This window comes from Sus scrofa, chromosome 6 (assembly GCF_000003025.6).
Source record: "Sus scrofa isolate TJ Tabasco breed Duroc chromosome 6, Sscrofa11.1, whole genome shotgun sequence".
In the NCBI taxonomy this organism is placed as follows: Eukaryota; Metazoa; Chordata; class Mammalia; order Artiodactyla; family Suidae; genus Sus; species Sus scrofa.
In genome coordinates this window covers 125,984,992-126,010,349 of record NC_010448.4, presented here as the reverse complement: position 1 = coordinate 126,010,349, position 25,358 = coordinate 125,984,992, and the positions used below count along the sequence as shown (strand labels likewise).

General features: G+C 37.2%; 1 protein-coding gene across 2 annotated transcripts in view; it reads right to left on the bottom strand.

The window, feature by feature from the left end:
* Nucleotides 1–25,358, bottom strand: part of PIK3C3 (phosphatidylinositol 3-kinase catalytic subunit type 3) — a 148,156-nt gene that overhangs the window by 28,404 nt on the left and 94,394 nt on the right. For both annotated transcript variants that reach the window (XM_021093598.1, NM_001012956.2), the window contains 5 exon segments: nucleotides 23,633–23,761; nucleotides 22,852–22,921; nucleotides 21,181–21,245; nucleotides 17,038–17,122; nucleotides 15,824–15,898 (listed from right to left, as the gene is read on the bottom strand). In XM_021093598.1, the coding sequence (XP_020949257.1) occupies nucleotides 15,824–15,898; nucleotides 17,038–17,122; nucleotides 21,181–21,245; nucleotides 22,852–22,921; nucleotides 23,633–23,761 (424 nt within the window).

Below are 25,358 nucleotides of genomic sequence, written 5' to 3'. Positions count from 1 at the left end.
AGCTTCCCCTTAGTAAATCTGCAGGTGAACCCCTTAGGCACAGGCAGACTATATGAGCAAAAGAACATTCAATTTCAGGCAGATCAGGTGAGCAAGACAGCATCCCTAGGAAGATCACAAAAAGTAAGCAGGTCTGCCTGCAATGGAAAAACGATGAAAAATCTGACTTCCTGCCTTAAAAATTAACTGAGATTGTTTCCCCCTTTTCCCTTTAAAAATTGTCATAGCTGAGCAGAATCTTCAAAGTTGGTCTCTGGATAAGATTCCACCTTCTCTCCAGATTGCCAGCTTTTCTGAAAAAAATCATCTTTCTTCTCTACTGAAGCTTGCCCCTCAATTTACTGGCTGTTGAGTAGCGAGTGGCCAAACCTGCATCTAGTTACATTACAGAGTTTTCTTCACTATTAAACAAATTCTTAGGCCCTACCATACCTACTGAATCAGAAACTGAGCCCGGAGCCCAGCAGTCTGTAAGTTAAATGGCTCTCCAGGTGACTGATACACTCAGAAGCTTGAGGACTTCTGATCTACTTAATACTGACTAATACAACTCTTGGTTTCAGTGAGGTCATCGTGCAGGAGACAGTGGCAAGATAAATCACATAAATGAATTAAAACTCATTTAGACTAATGGTTATAGTTTCCCTGTGTTGTTCAACCCCATTAAGCTAAAATCTGAGGTGCTCCCATTGTGGCTCAGTGGGTTAAGAACCTAACATAGTGTCTGTGAGGATATGGGTTTGATCCCTGATCTTGCTCAGTGCATTAACGATCTAGCATTGCCACAAGCACAGATTCAGCTCAGATCCAGCACTGCTGTGGCACAGGCCGGCAGGCAGCTGATGCAGCTCAGATTTCACCCCTAGCCCCAGGAACTATCATGTGCCTCAGGTGAAGCCCTAAACAAACAAACAAACAAACAACAAATATTTTTTGTTCTAGGGGTTACTATAAAAACAATTCCCTTCTCATCAGCTATACACGCGTGGCGCGTGGAAGTTCCTGCGCTAGGGATCAAACCTGGACTGCACCACAAGGATCCTTAAACCACTGTGGCACAAGGGAACTTTCTAAAAACAATTTTTAAATAATTTATCAAACTTTGAATGCTTTACAATACATTAAAGTGTAACCCTCTCCCCAAATTACTCATTTCAAAGCAAAACAGTATCTAACTAGCATTAAGGAATATCTCACCTGATAAAACTTACATTAAAAAATTTACTATACATTAGAATACAGTTTTTACTTCAGTGACTGAATTGAAGCCTTCCTTTCCACATAAAAGGTGAGCCAAAAGGAAATAGATTTATTTCCCTCCATAGTCTGACTTCAAATTTCTCTAACCAGCCTATATATTACCTGCAAAAGCACTGCAGTGCTTATTTCAGCTTCTGGGTATTTTACTGAAATATGTGCTTTTCTCCATTTGCATCCCATACACATCCAACACATTCTTCATGACCCCGTCTTAAGTTACTCTCTCCATGAAGTAACTTCCAACTCCTTAGGTACAAAGAGGTAGCCTTTTATCATTTTTTATTGCTTCTAACGAGAAGAAACAATGTCCTTCACAAACTTAAAAAAAAAAAAAAAGTACGCTTTACGAAAACTATTAACAATTTTTAGGATAACAAAAATGTTGCCTGCCATATCAGTAAACAAAGGATGTTGCAGCCATCAAGCCACTTCAAGCCACTATAGCTGCTCCCACAGACTGTGAGCCCTGAGGGAAATTAGGATGGAGACAAAGGGGCTGCCCTCTGCCAAGCCCTCAGTCACTGAAGCCACCCCCAACAGTGCACTCTGATGGGACTCAGTTTGGGAAAGAACAGGATAGTGGCCCTAGGTAAATAAGGTGCATATATCCAAGGAATGATTTCAATGAGTCCAGACTCCTGCATCTTCTCATACATAGAAAAGTGCTAAATTCATTATCTTGAGATATACAGTTTTCTTTCATTAATGGTAAACTTTTAATGCTCCAACTACCTGGTATTTGTTGCAAAAACCCCTGTATATCCTGCTCCTCCCTTACCTCTTTGGAGCAGTCTCTCAGAACTGAGGTTTAAGTCCTCAGTTTTGTCCACCAAATAAAACATAATTCTCAACTTTTTTTTTTTTTCTCTTTTCTTTTTAGGGCTGCACCTGAAGCATATGGAAGTTCCCAGGCTAAGGGTGGAATTGGAGCTGTAGCTGCTGGCTTATGCCACATCCACAGCCATGTCAGATCTGAGCTGTATCTGGGACCTACAACACAGCCTGTAGCAATGCTGGCTGGATCCTTAACCTACTGAGTGAGGCCAGGGATCAAACCAACATCCTCACAGACATTATGTCAGGTTCTTAACCTGCTGAGTCACAACAGGAACTTCTCAACTTTTAGGCTGTAGATTTTTTTCAGTCAACAATAGGTTTCAGTAAACATAAAAAAGACTGACTTCCTGATTCTGAATATTTAAGAAACTTTAAAATGATCAGATTTTAAATAATGTCTAAAAAGAAAACTATTCAGATAAAGACAAGTCCTCATTTAAAAAAAAAAAAAAAAATGGAGTTCCTACTGTAATGCAGTGGGGTAACAATCTGTATTGTCTCTCCAGGGATGCAGGGTTGATTCCCAGCCCAACACAATGGGTAAAGGATCTGTCATTGTCAAAGCTTTGGTGTAGGTTGCATCTGTGGATCAGATTCAATCCCTAGCCCAGGAACTTCTACATGCTGCAGGTGCAGTCCAAAAAAAAAAAGTCCTCACTATTTAAACATCTTAAAAATGATCAATAAAGACTAAAAAAAATATCTATAGATAAAAAGGGAAGGTCTTAGGTGCTTAGTTCTCTTTTGCACATAGCAAGTGAGAAACACAAATCAAATTGGAAAAGATAGTATGTCCATAGTCTATATGATTAATAAGTTTTCACAGGAAACAGATTTTTCTGAAACCCCAAAGACAGACAAGATGAAAACATCTGGTTCATTTATTTATTCTGAAAGCACTTGCTGGGTGCCTATTGTGCACAAAACGTTTTACACTTTTTTCTCTCATGTTCCAGAGAATAAATAAGCATATTAGGAATATAAGTTTATAGTTTTAGATTTTACAGTGTATTTAATCCCCCAATCTGAATAAACTAAATACAAATAGCTGAGAAAGTATCACCATTCAAATAGTAACTAAGTTCTTCCCATGTAAGATTTTGAGTATCATGAACAACCATTACATGCCCTGATGAAAAATTTTAAAATCATATTTATTTAAAAAATATTACAATTTGCCTAAAACACAGAAAGGAAGGGGATGGATAAAGATGGCAGAGGAGTAAGAGGTCGCACTCACCTTCTCCCACAAACACATCAAAAAAACACATCTGCATATAAAATGACTCGCACGGAACATCTACTGTTGTACACCATCTTATCTACACCTCCAAAAGGGGCAAGAAACCCTTGACATAACTGGGTAGAACAAAAGAAAGAGAGAGAGAAAAGGAATCAGGACGGGACTAGCATTCCTGAGAGGGAGCTGTGTAGGAGAAAAGGAACCCACACCCTGGGAAGCCACCTAACCTACTGGGAGATCAGCCAAGACAGAGGGACCTCAAAGTCTCCGAGAAAAGCGCAGCAGCTGAACTGAGGACAAAGTAGAGTGAGAGCAGCACGACCATTTGCACCACTGCCCCAGATACCACAGCCTGAGATACTTTGGTGGGTGGTGGGTGTTGAGGCTTAGGCTCTGGAGGTCATTCCTGGGAAGAGGACTAGGGTTAGCTGTGTTGGGACAGCCTGAGGGGCTAAAGAGCAGTGTGTCATGGGAGGAGATGTGGTGTGTTATGGGCTGGGGAGTGAAATGCCATGGCAAAGGGAATCCAGGAGAAGGTCTGGGCCCGCAAGAGAAGCAAGGTGGAAGGAGAGAGGAGGAGGGGTGGACCGCCATAGGAATCTCCCTGCGCACACGTGCGCACAGGCTCAGAGGATGGGGTGCTTCCAGCACAGGCTACCGGTGGGGAGAAGCCACTTGCACAGGCTACGGGAGACCAGGTCCTTCTGGTTCAGGCTATGGTGGCCAGGAACCTCTTGTGTGGGCTAAGGGAAGCATGGCACTAAGTTCAACATGGTGCTTCTTGAGTGATCTACAGGCAGCAGGAACGGACCATGGCGGTCATGGGGGACTGTGAGTGGGCTCCACCTGTGACCCCAGTCACCTCAGGGATCGGCCAAAAAAAAAAAAGAGGGCACTGCAACCAAGCAGCACATGTTGTTGCTCTCAACCTCCTGAGAACACACCCGCCCTGCAGCTGCCAATGCCAAATACTCTGGGCAGCGCACAGATGCTTGATCACTGTCCTTTCCCAAGACTCTACAAATAGGAGCAGCTGGTACAGCACCTCCTGCATGGTGCTTCTTGCATGATCTGCAGGTGGTGGGGGCAAACCACTGCAGTTATTTTTGACTCCAGAGGTGGGCGTGGCCCACCACCACTAGGGGTCCGTGAACAAGCACCACTTGTTGCCCCAATCACCTCAAGGGTACCACAGAGGAGGGCACTGTGATGGAATACCACCTGTTTGTTGCTCTCCCACCCTGGGAGCACAATGGCCCTGTTACTGCCACTGCCAAATGCTCTGGGCAGTGCCCGCACAGTTGATCTCTGTCACTTCCCAGGATCCTGCAACTAGGAGTAGCCTGTGCTGCACCTCCTGTGTGGGCTAAGTGAGATGGGATGATTCTTGAATGGTCTGCAGGTGGCGGGGGCAAACCACTGCAGTTATCGCTGACTCCAGAGACAGTCATGGTCCACTACCACTAAGGGTCCCTGAACAGGCACCACTTGCGGCTCCAGTCACCTCCGAGGAGGGCATTGCAATCAAAAACTACCTGTGGTTGCTCTCACTTCCCTGGGAACTCACACATCCTTCTGCTGCCACTGCAAAATTCTCTGGGCACCTTGTAAAGCTGCCTAAGCCTCATTACCATTTCCCAGGGCCCTACAACTAGGAGTGGCCTGTACCACCCTCCTGTAGGTCCTTGCTGCTGTTGAGAGCCCAGCAGCCAGGAACTGACTACTAGCCCTACCCACTGCCTCCTTCTCCCTGAAAACACACTCAGTACCCTGGGGATAACGGCCTGCTCACATTGAAGAAAGAGATAGCAAATAATCAAACTTCCACACCAAAAATAAAAAGTAACCCCACATAAAATACAAAGGGGCTCTCTTGTGTAGAAGTAGCCCTCCAAGGCTACAGTTTGGCTTCCCTAAACTCACAGAAAAAGAAGAACATTAGCAAGATATGGAAGCTCAGGAACCATTCCCAGTTAAAAGAACAGAATTCACATGAAGCAGCAAACAATGAAAGAGACCTCTGTAGTCTGATAGACACTGAGTTCAAAAGGAAGGTAGTGAAAATACTGAAGGAATTAAGACTGAATATCAAGAATTAAGAGCAGATGTGAACAGTAGTGCAGATTCCTTTAGAAAGGAACTAGAAAATATAAGGAAGAACATAAAAAATTATAAAAATTCATTTGCAAAGACACAAATTGAGCTAAAGGCACTAAACAGCAGAATGAATAATGTAGAGGAACAAATTAATGACTTGGAAGATAGAATAATGGAAATAACCGAATCAGGACAGCAGACAGAAAACCAAATGAAAAAACATGAAAGCAATATAAGAGATCTATGGGATAATATAAAGCAGACCAGTCAACACATAATAGGAATTACAGAAGAAGAAGAAAAAGAAAAGGGAATTGAAAATATACTTAATAAATTATATTTTGAAAGCTGAAAACTTTCCAAATCTAAAGGGAACTTTAGAAAAGGTAAACAAAATTGACAAACAAATTGATATCAAGATATAGGAAGCACAGAGGGCCCCAAACAAGTTGAACCCAAATAGGCCCACACCAAGATATATTATAATACAAATGGCAAAAGTTAAAGATAAAAAGAAGATTCTAAAGGCAGCAAGAGAAAAGCAAAGTGTTAATTATAAGGGAACCCACATAAAGCTATCAGCTGATTTCTCTGCAGAAACACTACAGGACAGACGGGAGTGGTAAGATATATTTAAAGTTCTGAAAGGAAAAACCTAGCAACCTAGAATACTCTATCCAGCAAGAATATCATTTAAAATAGAAGGAGTAAAGAATTTCTCCAACAAACAAAAGCTAAGAGTACAGCAATACTAAACCCATTCTGAAAGAAATACTGAAAGCCTCCTCTAAATTGAAAAAAAAGAAGAAATAGGATAGAGGAAATCACAATTGAAAAGCAGTCACTTAAATAAGTCAGCATAGAGATCTAAACATGAAAATGTTAAAAAAAAGACATCAAAATCATACAATGTGGGGAAGGAAAGTCAGAAATATAGATTCTTTTTTTTTTTTTAATTTTAATAATGTGTTTAAGCCTACATGAGTATCAGGCTAAAGAAAGCACATACAGGAAGGGGTTAATATACAAAAACAGGGCAGCCACAAATCAAAACCAACACTACATTCCCAAAAACTAAAAATAAAAGTACTCAAGCATAAAATAAATGGAAACCATCCAACCAAAAAAGAAAAGGAAGACAGGAGAAACATAGAATCACCTGGAAAACAAGGTTTAAAATGGCAATAAATACATATCTATCAATAATTACCTTAAATGTCAATGGGCTGAATGCTCCAATCAAAAGACACAGAGTAGCAGATTGGATAAAAAAGCAAAAACCTACAATCTGCTCTCTACCAGAGACTCACCTTAGGAGAAAGAAAACATACAGGTTGAAGTGAGGGGATGGGAAAAGATGTTTCATGTCAATGGACAAGACAGGAAAGCAGGTGTTGCAATACTCGCATCAGACAAAATAGACTTTAAAACAAAGGGCATAAAGAAAAAGGACACTACTTAATGATTAAAGGATCCATTCAAGAAGAGGATATTACAATCACCAATATATACGCTCCTGACATAGAAGCACCCAGATACTGACAACAAATACTAACATACATAAAAGGAGAAACTGATGGGAGTACAATCATAGTAGGACACTTTAACACCCCACTCATATCAATGGACAGATCCTCTAGACAGAAAATCAAAAGTCAATAGAGATAATAAAAGACAAAACAGAAAAGTTTTAGGACATTACATCCAAAAAAATCAGAATATACATTCTTCTCTAGTGCACATGGAACATTCTAAAGGATTGATCACATACTGGGGCATGAAGCTAACCTCAACAAATTTAAGAGTATAGAAGTCATATCAGGTAGCTTTTCTGATCACAATTGCATGAAACTAGAAATCAACCACAGGAAAAAAAAAATGAGAAAAAACAAACTACATGGAGACTAAACAACATGCTACTAAAGAAACCAATGGGTCAATGAGGAAATCAAGAAGGAAATTTAAAAATACCTCAAGACAAATGATAATGAAGACACAACCACTCAAAATCGATGGGGTGCTGCAAAAGCAGTGCTCGGAGGGAAATTCATAGCAATACAGGCCTTCCTCAAAAAAGAAGAAAAATCTCAAACTGACAACTTAACCTACCACCTAAATTAATTAGAAAAAGAACAACAACAACAACAACAACAAAAACTAAAGTCAGCAGAAGAAAGTAAATCATAAAGATCAGAGAGGAAACCAATAAAATAGAGATTCCAAAAACAACAGAAAAAAATCAAAAAAGCAAGAGCTGGTTCTTTGAAAAGGTAAACAAAATTGACAAACCTCAAGCCAGACTCACCAAGAAGAGGAAAGAAAAAACCCAAATAAACAAAATAAGGAATGAAAAAGGAGAAATCACAGAGGATATTGCAGAAATACAAAAAACCAAAAGAGAATACTATGAACAACTGTATGCCAACAAATTTGACAACCTAGAAAAAATGGACAACTTTCTAGAGACTTACCGTCTGCCAAAACCGAATCAAGAAGAAACAGATCAACTGAACAGACGGATCACTAGAAATGGAATTGAATATGTCACAAAAACACTCCCTACATATAAAAGTCCAGGAGCAGATGGCTTCACAGGTGAACTCTACCAAACATACAAAGAGGAACTGATCCCCACCTTCCTTAAAGTTTTCCAAAAGTTTGAAGAAGAAGGAACACTCCCAAAGCCATTCTATGATACCATCATCACCCTAATTCCAAAATGAGACAAAGATACCACCGAAAAAGAAAAACTATAGGCCAATTATCTTTGACAAATTATGGATGCAAAAATTCTCAAAATTTTAGCCAAGCGAATCCAACAACATATCAAAAAGATCATACACCACGACCACATGGGATTCATCCCATGTTCACAAGGATGGTTCAACATACGCAAATCAATCAACATTATACACCACATTAACAAAAAAAGAAGTCAAAACCCACATGATCATCTCAATAGATGCAGAGAAAGAATCTGACAAAGTCCCACATCCATTCATGACAAAAACTCTTAGCAAAGTGGGTAAAGAGGGAACATACCTTAACATAATTAAAGCCATTAATGACAAACCCAGAGCCAATAATACTCGATGGAGAAAAGCTGAAAGCCTTCCCACTAAAATCTGGAACAAGAAAAGGCTGCCCACGTGCACCACTTTTATTCAGCATAGTGTTGGAAGTCCTAGCCACAGCAATCAGACAAACAAAAGAAATAAGAGAAGAGGTAAAATTTTCACTGCATGCAGATCACAAGATATAGAAAACCCTAAGGACTCAACCCCAAAACTACCTGAACTGATCAACAAATTCAGCAAAGTAGCAGGATATAAGATTAATATTCAGAAATCAGTCGCATTTCTATATACTAACAATGAAATATTAGAATAGGAATACAAAAATACAATACCTTTTAAAATTACATTCCCCCAAAATCAAATACCTGAGAAAACACCTGACCAAGGAGGTAAAAGACTTATACACTGAGAACTATAAAACATTAATCAAGGAAATTAAACAAGATGTAAGAAATGGAAAGCTATTCCATGCTCTTGGGTTGTAAAAATTAATATTGTAAAAAAAGCAATCCTACAGATTCAATTCAATCCCTATCAAATTACCCATGACATTTTTCAAATAACTAGAAGAAACAATCCAAAAATTTACATGGAACCACAAAAGACCCAGAATTGCCAAAGCAATTCTGAGGACAAAAACCAAGCAGGAGGCATATTTCTCCCAGACTTTAGGCAATATTACAAAGCCAGAGTCATCAAGACGATGTTGTACGTGTACCAAAACAGACATACAGACCAATGGAACAGAATAGAGAACCCAGAAATAAATCCAGACACCTACAGTCGACAAAGGAGGAAAGAATATAAAATGGGGAAAAGACAGTATTTTCAGCAAGCACTACTGGGAAATCTGGACAGTCACATATAAATCAATTAAACTAGAACACACCCTCACACCATGTATGAAAATAAATTCAAAATGGCTTAAAGAGTTAACTGTAAGACAAGACAGCATTAAACTCCTATAAGAAAACATAGGCAAAGCATTCTCTGATATGACCTTACAAATGTTTCCTCAGGTCAGTCTCCCAAAGCAACAGAAATAAAAGCAAAATAAACCAGTGGAATCTAATCAAATTGACAAGCTTTTGCACAGCAAAGGAAATCACAAAGAAAACAAAAAGACAACTTACAGAATGGGAGAAAATAGTCTCAAATGATGCAACTGACAAGGGCTTAATCTCTAAAATATGCAAGCAACTTATACAACTCAACAGCAAAAAAGCCAACAACCCAATTGAAAAATGGGCAAAAGACCTGAAGAGACATTTCTCCAAAGAATATATACAGATGGCCAACAAGCACATGAAAAAATGCTCAATATCCCTGATAATTAGAGAAAAATCAAATCAAAACTGCCATGAGGTACCACCTCACACCAGTCAGATTGGCCATCATTAATAAGTCCACAAATAACAAATGCTGGAAAGGGTGTTCAGAAAGGGGAACCCTCCTGCACTGTTGGTGGGAATGTAAGCTGGTACAACCACTATGGAGATCAGTATGGAGGTACCTTAGAAAACTATATATAGAGGAGTTCCCGTCGTGGCGCAGTGGTTAACGAATCTGACTAGGAACCATGAGGTTGCGGGTTCGGTCCCTGCCCTTGCTCAGTGGGTTAACGATCCGGCGTTGCCGTGAGCTGTGGTGTAGGTTGCAGACGCAGCTCGGATCCCGCGTTGCTGTGGCTCTGGCGTAGGCCAGTGGCTACAGCTCCGATTCAACCTCTGGCTGGGAACCTCCATATGCCGCGGGAGCGGCCCAAGAAATAGCAACAACAACAACAACAAACAACAAATGACAAAAGACAAAAAAAAAAAAAAAACAACTATATATAGAAATACCATATGACCCTGCAATCCCACTCTTGGGCATATATCCAGACAAAACTTTCCTTGAAAAAGACACATGCACCTGCATATACATTCTAGCACTATTCACAATAGCCAAGACATGGAAACAACCCAAATGTCCATCAACAGATGATTGGATTAGGAAGATGTGGTATACATACACAATGGAATACTACTCAGCCATTAAAACAAACAAAATAATGCCATTTGCAGTAATATGGAGAGAACTAGAAACTCTCATACTAAGAGAAGTAAGTCAGACAGAAAGACAAATACCCTATGGTATCACTTATATCTGGAATCTGATATACAGCACAAATGAAACTTTCCACAGAAAAGAAAATCATTGACATGGAAAACAGACTTGTGGTTGCTAAGGGGGTGGGGGAGGGGAAGGAGTGGGATGGATTAGGAATTTGGGGTTAATAGACGCAAACTATTGCCTTTGGAATGAATAAGCAATGAGATCCTGCTGTATTGCACTGGGAACTATGTCTCATCACTTATGATGGAGCATGATAATATGAGAAAAAAGAATGTATACATGTATGAGTAACTGGGTCACCTTGTTATACAGTAGAAAATTGATAGAATACCATAAATAAACAGAAAAAATAAATATCATTATAAATGAAAAAAATAAAACACAGAAAGGATAATATTAAATCACTGAGTAAAGTGACTCTTTCTCTCATAAATCTTTCTATTCTACTGAAATAATATGTCACTCAAGAGAATTTAGAGGGCAGTAACTTATAGAAGTTTAGATTTAGAATGGAAATTTTTTTTGAAATATACTATTTTGTTATCTCTAAAATTATGATTCCAAATAACAAATATATAAGCTTAAAAAGGAAGGCATTCTTATTTCCTGGTGGTAAAATAAACAAACAAAACCGCAACAGTCAGCCCTTAAGGAATTTTTACGATGTGCTCAGTACCACACGATTTCACCATATTAAGTCATTCCACCCTCACATTGCCAGAGAAGTTCTATTATTATTCACACATTCAGAAGGAGATACTGACTTACAGAACCTAGTAAGTAACACACAGGGGGTATAGCATAATATGTTTTGGAAGCAGGAAAACCTGGATTCAGACCAATTCTGCATGGCCTTGAACAATTTATCTAACTTTTTTTTGCCTCACTTCCTTGTACATATAGTTAGGATCCGATGTGATAAGAAATTAAACTATGTAAAATGCCTGGTGAAGCTATATGATTATTTCCCCTCTTATTTTCATTTTTCCAATAAATATTACCCTTAAAAAAAGAGAAAAAGAAGAGACTGAAACACAGATATATCAGATAACTTACTCTGTCACCCAATGGTGGAGGGACAATTTAAGCCCAAATAATTTGATTTTAGAGCCTGACATATTAATTCCTATGTGAGACTGTTCCTCAGAATTAAAAAGGGAAGTGAATCAACTGAACATAAAATTGAAGAATGATAAAGATCAGGATAGGAGATGTATTGAAAAAATGTGCAGTTAGTATAAAAATGACTATTTCTTTGCTCTAAGCTTTCTGAGAAAAGGCTCAAAGGGTACTTATTCCTCTGAAATGCCAGGACGGACAAAAAAGCTACCCCTTCTCTACTATTTATATAAATGGATAACCCCAGGTTTAACAAGGCCATCTTTAGGACCTGCAAAGAACCTTTGATTTGCTACAGACACCCTGCTTCTATTTTGGGGAATATTTTTCAGTTATTTACATATTAATTTTATAGGTTAATTATATTACAAAGTCTCTATACCATAAACAAACAACATGTTTTTCAGTTCTACTGGTCCTTTTTTTCCCCTCTCAAATTCTCAAAAATAAAACACAAAACTTTCTCCAAAGAGTTGACATTAAACTCAAGTCATATTTCATTTGAATCCTGCCACAAATGAATTACCCTGAATAAACTTCTTAAAGCTTCTTCAAAGGACAGCAACTCTGAAAAAAATTCACATTTTTTCCAATCTCATATCACAGCTTAAATTGTGTAGTTTCTTGCCCAATTAATATTAATTAGTGCATTAGTAAGTGAAGTATCATTTAACTCAAATATGCTTGAAAAAAACATTTTAATTGACCGCATGATGATACACTGACACAAAGGAATTTCCAGACTTTTACATTTGTGGTGGATACACAACGCCCTCTGGTGCACAAGCTGAGGAAACTCCAGCCAAGCTAAAAGTATCACACCTGCTAAAGCATGGGCCAAAAAAAAAAAAAAAAAAAAAAAAAAAAAAAAAAAAAAAAAAAAAAAAAAAAAAATTCTGGGAAATCTAAATTTCAGACTGATAATTTTACATTCTTGCACATTACCACTGCACAGATTTTGAAATTCTCTATATGCAGTAAAACAGTTTCCTCTACACATTCCTTAAGTTCTTAGTCTGACACTTTTCTGTCACAACTATGTTTATAGGCAAAACAGTGCATTCACGGAGAATTCCTCAAAAACCAACTGAAGTGAAATCTGGGTGTCTCCTTCCTCTATTTTCCACTCCTCAAACCAGGTAACTGAGCACAAATAAATCAGTATAACTCTGATTATAATTCTAATTCCATCTAAATCTACCCAATCTGGTGGATGAGAATAGAAGATAAAAGATATTTTATTTTGAATAATGGAAGAAATGCTATTTATCATTTTAAAAAATGCCCGATCAACACTAAGAGACTGGGAGCTATATAAGAGAATCTAAAGTTCTAAATTTTTAATATGTATGTATTGAAGGCACAATGGATTCAAAATAAACAATGGAAGATGCTTCATGACATTCAAGGCATTTTTTTAAGTACAAGCATTGAAATCTATTTCCTGCAATGAAACACATTCAAGATTCACTTTAAATATATAATAGTTTTCTACACTATACAAAGTCCAACTACAACATATGTAATTAATATAACTTGAAACTGCTCTGAAATAGGGATTGTTAGTAAAAAATGACTGTGACCCAAGAAATTTTAAAATAAATCACTAAAAATTTCTAGAAATTGAGGAATATATTATACTTCCATTTGTCTTGATATAACTGGTCTTTCCTTAAATTATCCAGTTTTATTCAAACTAAACCTGAAAATTGGAAACATTTGTCCTAGTGAGGAAGATTTAAAATGTAAGCATATGATATAAAGGATGGAATAATTAAAAAGCAGGTACGAAAAAATAACACAAAGAGAATGTGCCTCTTATCTACCACATTTTAGGTTAAGATTTTGTTCTTCAAAAAAAATCTGGAGTACCCTCTAGTGGAAAACTGGTGACAAAGGGCTTAAAACCTGTTTGTGAAATTTTACAATTCAATTTCCATAAAACAACTATCTCTGACCTGGGACAGAAAAGTATTAGGTAGATCTTTCTTCCCAAATCTTACTCTTAAAGTATCCACATCAATACATGCTGACACACAGAAGATACAGCATTTCTCAAAGTCCAACAGAAAAAAGTCTATTATTATATTAATTTCCAAAAGAGATAAATAAGATCTGTGAACATTATAGATGTAATGCTACTCTATACATTAAAGAATTCTATTGTGATTATAAGTGATCAAAATATAAAAACAAATGGAATTACTTTGGTAGTTTGATTCTTGTAGTTAAAAGATTCAAATGAAAAAGAGCTGAGAAAACAGCACAGGAAAACTTTTTCCAAATTGTAATTCTCTTCAAACACAGCATAATGTTTTATAAATATCCTTTGCTAAATTAGTATATTTGGCAAGAACCTCCACAACAATTGTTTACATTCCTTAGTCTTGGTTATTAAAGGGATTTCCTGGCCTTGATGCAGATGTGGTTCCACATACAAATTCTACCAGATAATTTTGCACACTAATAACTTTAAACCGAATACATGAAATTCCAGACTACATGAGTTAATACAGTTATCATATTAATAATTAGTCAGGCTATATATACCCAATGTACTATGTCAAATTCTTCGTATCAAAATTTGGAGGAATACTAACAAAATAGATAATGTCCTTACCTGAGGGACTGTGTTAAGGGTACTTTAAAATCTATTTTCTATGGAGGGTTGAAGAAACTTTAATTATTTGGCAGAGGGAAGAAAAGGCTACACAGAAGAGCAGAAATATTCGTTCATTAATAACAATGACTTATCAAAAACATTAGTTAGGTGTTATTCAAGGCTCTGGAGGCATGGCAAACAGGATGGACAAGGTCCCTGTTCTCATGGAACCTACATCCTGAGGGAGATGGTGATGATAGTTAGTAAGCTCCCTGAGGGCCAAAATTTTTTGTCTGCTCTGTTCATTTTGTTATCCTCAGCACCTAGAATAGGACCTATAAAATAGCAGGTGCTCAATAAATATTTGGTGAATTAAACTTCAGATAGTGATAAGTGCTATAAAGAAAAAGAAAACAGAATAATAAATAGAGAGTATAGGAGAGGGGTGGGGTGACAAGTACATGTTATTTCAGATCAGAGAGTTAGAAAAGACTACTCTAAAAAGATGCCATTTGAACTCAGACTTACCAATCAAAGTTGGACTTGCAAAGTTCTGACCAGAGAGATTCCCAAGAAAAAGAAACAGAAAGGGCACTTGCCCAAAACAGAATTGGTTTTACATTCAGACATTCAAACTGGTCAGAGTGGGCAAGCCACAACAGCTAGAGTTAAGAGTTCAGATTTTATTCAAACAGTTTGGGTAAAAGATACTGGTACCTTCAAATGGGGTCACAGAAGTAGAAATGAAAGGGAGGGGGTAATTGCATGACCTATTTTGTAGGTGAGCTGTAGGTATGATTTACTAATAGGTTCAATATGTGAGATGAAGCTAATGGGACTAAAAAATGACTTCCAAGTCTGGGGCTTGAACAATGGAGTGGATGTTGTTATTTACTGAGATGGGAAAAAGAAGTGAGGGGCTGATTATAAGGTAGGTAATGGAGGAAGGGACCAACTGACCACATATTTAGGATTTCAAGCTGGATATCTGTTTGAAGCTAATGAAGTGGACTGAAGTAGAGTAAGTTTGGAAGCTGTCTACACACACAAATGGTGTTTAAAGGCATAGGACCAAAGAGTTAGGAAGGAGAAGGAGAATGATTATTCCATGTAACTCCAAGAGGAAAAGACAAAGAATTAAAGATAGAGGCTAATGAGAGTTAAGTTTGATAAGAGAAGGAATATTTTAACATTCCAACTAGAGCTATATAGTAAGAGAATGGACTGCTTGCATACATTATGCCCTTTTCATTATAGGAGGCATTTCAAGAAGTAAGACTAGATGACCATCTGTAGGTTTTCTACTACAGTAAGTACTATATCTACTTAGATGTCCTTTGTACCATATAAAAGGAATTTTAAGACATGATTTATCTTCACTTATGCAACTTACTTTCTTACTAAGTAGACTCCAGGATAAAAATCACTGACAAATAAAATATATATCTACTAGGAGCCATTATTTGTTACCTGTTTTCGTCAGCAAAAGATTATCCAGGTGCCTGTCCCCAACTCCAAGAATATATGTAATCACGCAATATCCAGCTGCATTAACAGTTCAGAAACAAAAAACAGAAAGAGAAGAATTATGAAAAACACATGCAAACCAGGTTATACATAAAACTGAATACAAAAGCATGACTCTACTTACTTACTTCCGGGAAGGGACCATAAGTACTAATATAAAATACAATGAGAGGCACCTCCTAACATAGCACTGTCATCTTAGCTCTTGAGATTTACTGAAAACATAATTATTCCTGATAGACATTCTATAGTCTACTTCACTGCAGCTACTCGAACTCAGGGAAAACCTAGGGGAAAATTACAACTTCTAGGAAGAAATGACCTGTGATTTTAGAACAGTTAAGAGATTACAAAGATACATCTATTAAAGACTAAAGAGAATTTACACTGTATTCCTACTATTATGTCAAAATATTAATGAACTCTTTCATCACATTTTATACTTTTTTTTTTTTTTTTTTTTTTTTTTTTTTGCCATTTCCTGGGCCGCTCCCATGGCATATGGAGGTTCCCAGGCTAGGGGTCTAATTGGAGCTGTAGCTGCCAGCCTATGCCAGAGCCACAGCAACACAGGATCCGAGCTGCATCTGCGACCTACACTACAGCTCACGGCAACGCCAGGTCGTTAACCCACAGAGCAAGGACAGGGATCAAACCCGCAACCTCATGGTTCCTAGTTGGATTCGTTAACCACTGCGCCACGACGGGAACTCCTTTATATCTTTTTTTATACAGCACTTACAACTTCAATGGTCTGAATGTGTTCCCTCGAAATTCACATGTTGAAATCCTAATGCTCAAGATGATGGTATAAAATAATTATAGACCTCATGCATGTGTTTAGCAACTTTTAAAAGAGGGCCCACAGAGCTCCCTAGCCTTCCCACCAGGTGGAGAACAGTAACAAGTCTTTGACCCAAAGAAGGCACTCACCTAACCCTGCTGGCACCTTATGTCAGATTTCCAGCCTTCAGAACTGTGAGAAATTTCTGTTGTTTAAAGCCACCCAGTCTCTGGTATTCTGTCATTGTAGCCCAAAAGGATTAAGAAAAAAAATCTAAACATGTTCTAAACGTGTATGAGTAGGGTAATAGCAGGATGGCTTGCTTTCCTTTACTCCAACTTATCAATGAAAAGTAGTAACTTGAAAAACTTACCACAGCTTTTAACATAAGTATCCATAACTTCAGCACTGATTCCATTCGGACCATTCTCACTTGGTGCATATTTTCTAAAAAAATTCTGAACAGATAATTATTTACATAATTATAAAATCAATACAATTCTTAAAAAAATAGGCATTTCAAAATTATAAACAATGACTAACAGGAATCTGATCTAAAAATTTGTCAATAATTATAAAATGTGGACTTTAGGAAGCACAGTCCTCAAGAATCAGTCTTATTACTATGCTTACAGACAAACAAATAAATAAATAAAAAGCTGCTACTTATCTATCCCATAGGTAAAACATGGTTTTTAAAATTACCATTTCAGTATAGCTACTGAAACGCTGTTACCATTAACAAGCTCAATAAAATTATTATTATTCTTTTTTGTCTTTTGTCTTTTTAGGGCCACACCTGCGGCATATGGAGGTTCCCAGGCTAGGGGTCCAATCACAGCTGTAGATGCCAGCCTACACCATAGCCACAGCAATGCAGATCTGAGCCTCATCTGTGACCTACACCACAGCTTATGGCAACACCGGATCCTTAACCCACTAAGTGAGGCCAGGGATTGAACCCACAACCTCATGGTTCCTAGTCGGATTTGTTTCTGCTGTGCCACAATGGGAACTCCTCAATAAAATTATTTTAAATTTTTTTATTTTTTATTTTTTGTCTTTTTGCCTTTTCTAGGGTCACTTCCTGTGGCGTATGGAGGTTCCTAGGCTAGGGGTCCAATCGGAACTGTAGCCACCAGCCTATGCCAGAGCCACAGCAACGCGGGATCCGAGCCGCGTCTGTGACCTACACCACAGCTCATGGCAATGCCGGATCCTCAACCCACTAAGCAAGGCCAGGGATCGAACCCGCAACCTCATGGTTCCTAGTTGGATTCGTTAACCACTGCACCACAACGGGAACTCCAAAATGATTTAAAAATTTTTAAAATAATTAGAATGCAATGGTAAGAGTTTTCTGATTCAGAAGAAATTGCTAGAAAGATAAATATATAAGTTGCATACTGAACTAAAGAATTACAGGGGCACAATAAAACCACCAGAGTGTCCAAAGAGTCTGAAAGCACTGAGAAAATTGTACATTTAATTTTTTTTAGATTACCAACTGGACCTATTTCCTTATAACTAGATGTTAAAGAAAAATACAGGAAGTATATTATTTGAAAACACAACTACCATACTACAAAAAAAAATAAGTGTTTGACAATGAGTCTATATCTAGAATATATGAAGAACTCCCATAAATCAATAAGGAAATGACAAACAGCACAATAGGAAAATGGGTAGAAGATATGATTAAGCACTTTACAGAAGAAATAAATTGCCTATACATATATTTAAGTGCTCAACCTTGTGGATAATCAGCAAAATGAAAACTAAATGATAAAATACCAAAATTTAGATGTTTGACAATATCAGTATTAAGCAAAGGTGTATAGCAATGACAAATAGTTGTTTCCAAAAACAACTACTTTGGAAAACAATTTTTAATTATGTACTAAAGTTGAAGATGAGATAAACTATGACTCAGGGAAACTATTTACGCAGATCACACGTGGAACTAAGTATCAGTACACAAACTATCACTGTTTGTATTTTACAAAATCATAATTACACAAAGCAACACAGTAAGTGGTAACTTTATTAAACAATCACTTCAATTACAGCCTATGTTAAAGCTCTACATACATTTCAGGTCATCTTCAGAACAACTCTAGAGCTAGGTACTATTAATTATAACTCAATTTTTTTTTTTTTTTTTTTTTTTTTTTTTTGCTTTTTAGGTCTGCACCCACAGCATATGGAGGTTCCCAGGCTAGGGGTCCAAACAGAGCTACAGCTGCTGGCCTAAACCACAGCCACAGCAACGCAGAATCCGAGCCTCATCTGCAACCTACACCACAGCTCACAGCAACACCGGATTCTTAATCCACTGAGCAAGGCCAGAGATTGAACCCACAACCTCATGGTTCCTAGTCAGATTCGTTTCCACTGTGCCATGATAGGAACTCCAATTATTACTCAAATTTTATAGATTAAAAAAACAACAACTGGGGAGTTCCCGTCGTGGCGCAGTGGTTAACGAATCCGACTAGGAACCATGAGGTTGCGGGTTCGGTCCCTGCCCTTGCTCAGTGGGTTGACGATCCGGCATTGCCGTGAGCTGTGGTGTAGGTTGCAGACGCGGCTCGGATCCCGCGTTGCTGTGGCTCTGGCGTAGGCCGGCAGCTACAGCTCCGATTCGACCCCTAGCCTGGGAACCTCCATATGCCGCGGGGAGCGGCCCAAGAAATAGCAACAACAACAACAACAACAACAAAAAAAAACACAAAAAAAACAAAAACAACAACTGAGACTTGAAAGTATGTTAGGGGGTCCCCTAGACCTCTTATAGGTTTGATGTGTTAAATGGAGTCACAGACTCAACTTATGGTTATATCACAAGTAAGGTACAGCAAAAGTATACATAACAAGATGAGCATGGGAATACACAGGCAAAGCCTGTGAAATCCATGCACAATCCTCCTTGCTCTCTTCTATGAGGTGATACATCGAGCACACTTACTACTTTTCTTCAATAGGGAACAATTTAAAAAGGCTTAATACGGATGCAACATTACTAATCAGGAAAGCCCACTAGAGACTCAACACTCAAGGTTTTTAACGGGGGCTGGTCATATAAGCACCATCCATAGTCTGTCTAATCCAATAACTATCAAAATCATAGAAGCAAAGCAGGTTCATTGCTATAAATCATATTATTTGTACAAACAGTCTAGGTAAGTGGACCACCCTTATCAGTTAAGTGCCAAGTTCCCACTAAAGGTCAGATACAACCCAAAGGCTAACCTTGCAAGGTCTTTCTAATAATAGCCTTAGGCCTGCTATGCTCTTTACTGCATGAAAGGTTAAGCAGTCACTCAAAAGACGGCTGGAAAGTTGCATAGCCAACTCTGAACTAAGGCAGTTTGACGCTTTGAGCCTGAGCTTTCAACCACCAAAGATGAACTGTACCCCAAACCAAAAAGAACCAAACACTTGCTGTGCTAAGAAACCAGAGTAGGAGTTCCCGTCGTGGCGCAGTGGTTAACGAATCCGACTAGGAACCATGAGGTTGCGGGTTCGGTCCCTGCCCTTGCTCAGTGGGTTAATGATCCGGCGTTGCCGTGAGCTGTGGTGTAGGTTGCAGACGCGGTTCGGATCCCACGTTGCTGTGGCTCTGGCGTAGGCCGGTGGCTACAGCTCCGATTCAACCCCTAGCCTGGGAACCTCCATATGCCGCGGGAGCGGCCCAAGAAATAGCAACAACAACAACAACAACAAAAAAAACAAAAGACAAAAAAAAAAAAAAAAAGAAACCAGAGTAATGCTTTTCTGCAAATCTAAACTCCACACTGAATTACTGGGACACTCTAAACTGAGAAAGACAAAAATGCATCATAGTAAATATCCTCTATCAAGCATTCTCTGTATTATTTTTCACCTGGGGCATATCAATTTTTCTGTGTGAATTACATACATTTTTCTTAGGGAGAACAGGAAAATTATATATAAAAGATAAAAATAAACTATTAAGATGCAATAAGAATTTTGTATTAAACATTATTTCATGGGGTCTTTTAAAAATGAGTTACAGTCCCAGAAACTACTTGCCTTTTCTCATATTAAAGGAGAGTGATGAGTTTGGAAGAGAGGATAAGGCTTAGAAAAAATTACGCAAAACATGTATGAGCGAGAATATCACTTAAAGCACTGTTATGAATACAAAATCAGAACTAAAATATTCATTGATGGCTAAATAAATTATAATATTTCCATATTCTGGAATATAATATAATCTTAAACTTCAACAAATTTAAATTTGTGCGCCAATTAACCCCTGATATTAGATGCCAGGCATTGTTTAAGGAATTAAACATCTATGTGTACTACCACGGGAGCATTTCCACCTGTTAGTATTGTTTACTTCTCAAGAAAGGAAGACAATCTCAGGGAAGAAGGGTGATTAAAAGAGACTTTCATTTTTAACTTTATACACTTTTTATAAAGATTTAACTTTTTATACCAAGAATATATTCATGAAATTTATAAACCTTTAAAATAAATACTGTACCTGAATGCTTCCTTCTGTATCAAGAACTTCAGCAACAGGAACTGATTGGATAAACTGCATGAAGCCTACACAGAAAGAGATGCAATGCATTAAGCATAACTATTGGTTAAACAATAAAAAATACAGATTCTACTGAGAACAATCTTTGTTTGCAAATGTATACACCACACGACTAAAAGCTTATAGAGCTCTATAAACATTACATTTAGTACATAACTGGCATTGACATCACAGGAAATATAAGGAAACTTTTTTAAAAAATTAAGCTGACAATCTGAATGTCACTCAGCCAATTTCTATTATTATACACAAGGAACACAAAGTAATAGGCTAGGCTTCTTAATTCTGTCCTAAAATTTTCTTCTTTCTATAGTTTTATAACATATGTCAATTAAAAGCATTTTAAATTTAAAATCAGTTTAAGAAATCCAGACACTCTCGTTGTGGCTCAGTGAGTTAAGAGTGGCTGTGGCATAGGCCCCAGCTGCAGCTCCAATTTGACCCCTAGTCTGGGAACTTCCATATGCTGCATGTGTGGCTGAAAAAAAAAAAAAGAAAAAAAGAAAGAAAGAAAAAAAAAAGAGGAGTCTGGAATTGTGGAATAGCAATCATCTAACCCTAAAATTACATTCATTGGCTTTCTTTGTGTAATATTCCATCTTCTGCCATTCCCTGGAAATGAAACGAGAGGGAGGTATAAGTCCCTAAAATTGCCAAAAAGAGGGGGAAGAGGACAGAAGACAAGAGAACAAAGAAAAAAAAAAAGTAAGTCTGGTAAGTATGGGTCCAAGAAAGGAAGTATAAAGCTATAAATCCATGAAAAAAAAATCAAAGTTGAATTAGGGAAACTATTTCAGGATCATAAACAACCATAATCTGGGTTTAGTAAGCCTTACATTATAATTATTTGCATGCAAATTAGGAGACTGCATATTTCTTTCAATAAGAAATGTCTCATTTATTCCTATATCACAAATACTGAACAGTCTGCATTAATGCACTTAACAGATATTTACAGTTTTTCTATTATGTACATGAACTTTGACAGGTAAGCAAAAATATAGCCTTGACCCCTCCTTCAAAGATCTCACAAATTTACAAGTTTTATTAGGATAAACACTGTGAATGAAAGGGTACTATTAAAGGAAATGGTATAGGGAGACCTATGTTACAAGAGGGATCAGAGGACAACAATGTTTTAAAGTATAGTAAAGGTTAATAAGAAAAGCTTTAGAAAAAAGGATGTTAAAAATAATGATCATAGAAGGCTGAAAAGAGCATAGTACATTTGAGAAAAATGGAAAGTGGCTGGTATGGCTAAGCCAAAGAAGAAGAGGGAGAATGTCAAAAAGAGAGGTGCGAGAGACAGATGCAGATGTATATCACAGCATACAAGAACTTGTAAGCTAAGCTAAGGCAAAGAAAGCTAGTAAATCAAATTATGTAGAATCATAAAAGAACACATTTGACTTTTAACAAGATCATTCTCAGAGGAAAATGAGAAGATGAATTAAACCATCAAAAAGTTTTGGGAGTGGCCAGACTGAAATGAGTTCAATCTCTGACATTCTTAATAATTTTTAATTAAAAAAGGAAAAACAGACTCATTAGACACTGAAATAAATTTAGTGTCTAAATTTTAAATTTAGACACATTATAAAATAAACTTACCATGTTTTGTACTAGTGGCTAATACTTTATAGGGTGTCAACTTTAAATCCAGATTTTCTTTCCGCAACAGCTTAAGATCAAAACATATATTGGCCAAATGTAAAGATTATTATGAAACAGCTTTGTAGGCAAGTATTATAGCAATTTAATATAATATATTTAGAAGGTAAACTTAAATTAAGATTTAAGTTAATTAATTTAACTTTTTGCAGGCAAATATTACAGGAGTTTAATACCACAGAGCTTCAGAAGGTAAACTTTAAGATCTACTTATCAATTAGGTAATTTACCTTTAATCATCAAAATAAATGGATTAAGCACTTTATATGGTGATACACCAATTTTTTTCTATCTTTTTCCAAATCACTGTCAGTTTTCAATGAACAGAAAGGGTTCTTCTTGAGGATTTATGTAGGCCTTTCTGGTCATAAAGGAAATGAGGATAAATATGTTGCTTTAAAAGTCAGGGACAGAAATGGAATTTTAAAAAGAAGATTTAATGACTAAAAGGAAGAAAATTACTAAATCCAACTCTAAGAGAACTTAACTAGGGAAACTGTTTATAAAAAGGAACACATGCAGTTTCATTTTACACTCATCATAAGAGACATCCTGCAGTGTACAAACAACTAAATTTGTTCAGGATCAAGTGGAGACTGTTCAGCTTTCCAGGGTTGTACCTGGATATTACAAATAGTTCTGTGTCCATGTACAGCATAACCACTAAACCAAAGATTCTAAAATGAAAAAATGTTCCCTACCAACATAAAGTTATGTTCACCTTGTCCATGAGTGAAATGATTTGGAGAATAAGTTGATCTTGGCGTAAATCATCCCCATGTTTAAATATAACTGGGTATTTGCCTCCATCTTCTGTCTTAAAGAATAACTGTGCAGGCATAAGGGCACTCTGGGAATAAAAACATTGTTTTTGAATTATATAAGATGGAAATGTGAAGAAATTTATAATAAAGAAATCAGCCTGAAAAAGAAAACAAATTATAATAACCTTATTTTATACAGGCCATGAGAAATAATAGCACAAAAAGTATCAGGGAGAGGGATGAATAGACATGTGAAAAAGCAAATAGAGTAAAATGTTATAACAGAATAGAAGTAGTAGGTCTATCATTGTTTACTGTGAAAGTCTTCCAACCTTGCTATATATTTGAAAACTCTTCTATACAATCTTGGGGGAAATGGCATCAAAGATGCTTCAAAGAATATACGTTTCTAACTTATAACCTCTAGTAGACTGAAACTCTAAGTCATAAATCTGCAGTATCCTTTATCACCTGAGGCAAAAATATATTTTATAAATTACCTTGTATCTTAGCTCACAAAAGTTCAAGAACAACTGGAAGGGATCTTCCTAAAGATGAATGATAGCAAGAGGCTATTTGTTGTAATTTCTCTTTTCAGATTCAGATCTGATTGTGAAATTTAGATTTCTTCTGAAATCTAATCCCAGCAATTGACAGGAAAACTAAGCACTAATCCCAGTGCCTTAAGGGGTTAATTCCCCATGGAGATCTAGCTTTGGTTCTTAAGCTAAGGTCTACAAAATACTGTTTAAAAATACCAAAAACTGGTTCTAGAACCTTTTCAGCTCCAAGGAGCTCATAAAAAGATAATTCATTGATGTCCCCTACAACTGTGTGCAGACATTTCATTGTATGTACAAGGTTACTTTCTATAGTGTCCAATCCATCACTTTCATTGGATACTTAAAGGTATCCATGACCCCAAAATGGTTAAGAATTGCTATGCTAGTTATGTAGTAAATGTCCCAAATCATTAAACCTTAACTCCAACTCAGAATTTTCAAAAATGTCCACATACTTAATAAGGTCTGGAAGAAAAAAATTGGGACTGAATGTTACAATTAAAAAGATGTCCCATGATATTCTTTTGACCAGTTACTTTGTGTATATAAGACATAATTATAAAATTAATTAAGGAAAAAAATGAGTCTAGAATCCACTTAACAAAAATATCATAGATTTTATATCCTACTCCTATAACTCCTGATCTATGTCTTAAATATTCTTCTTCATCTGTTTGAAAAAAAGATAAAACTAACTTTTTGAGTCACTGTTCTTCTTTTTTTTTTTTTTTTTTGTCTTTTTGCTATTTCTTTGGGCCGCTCCCGTGGCATATGGAGGTTCCCAGGTTAGGGGTCGAATCGGAGCTGTAGCCACTGGCCTACGCCAGAGCAACGCAGGATCCGAGCCATGTCTGCAACCTACACCACAGATCACGGCAACGCTGGATCGTTAACCCACTGAGCAAGGGCAGGGACCGAACCCGCAACCTCATGGTTCCTAGTCGGATTCGTTAACCACTGCGCCACGACGGGAACTCCCTGAGTCACTGTTCTTAATTAGTCTTTAGGGAATGAAAATATTAGAAGGAGGTATTATCTGGGAGTTCTAGCACAAAGGAACATCAGTTGTTATAAACCCTATCTATGCAAAGTTCTTTATTATATTTTAGCATCCAGTGGA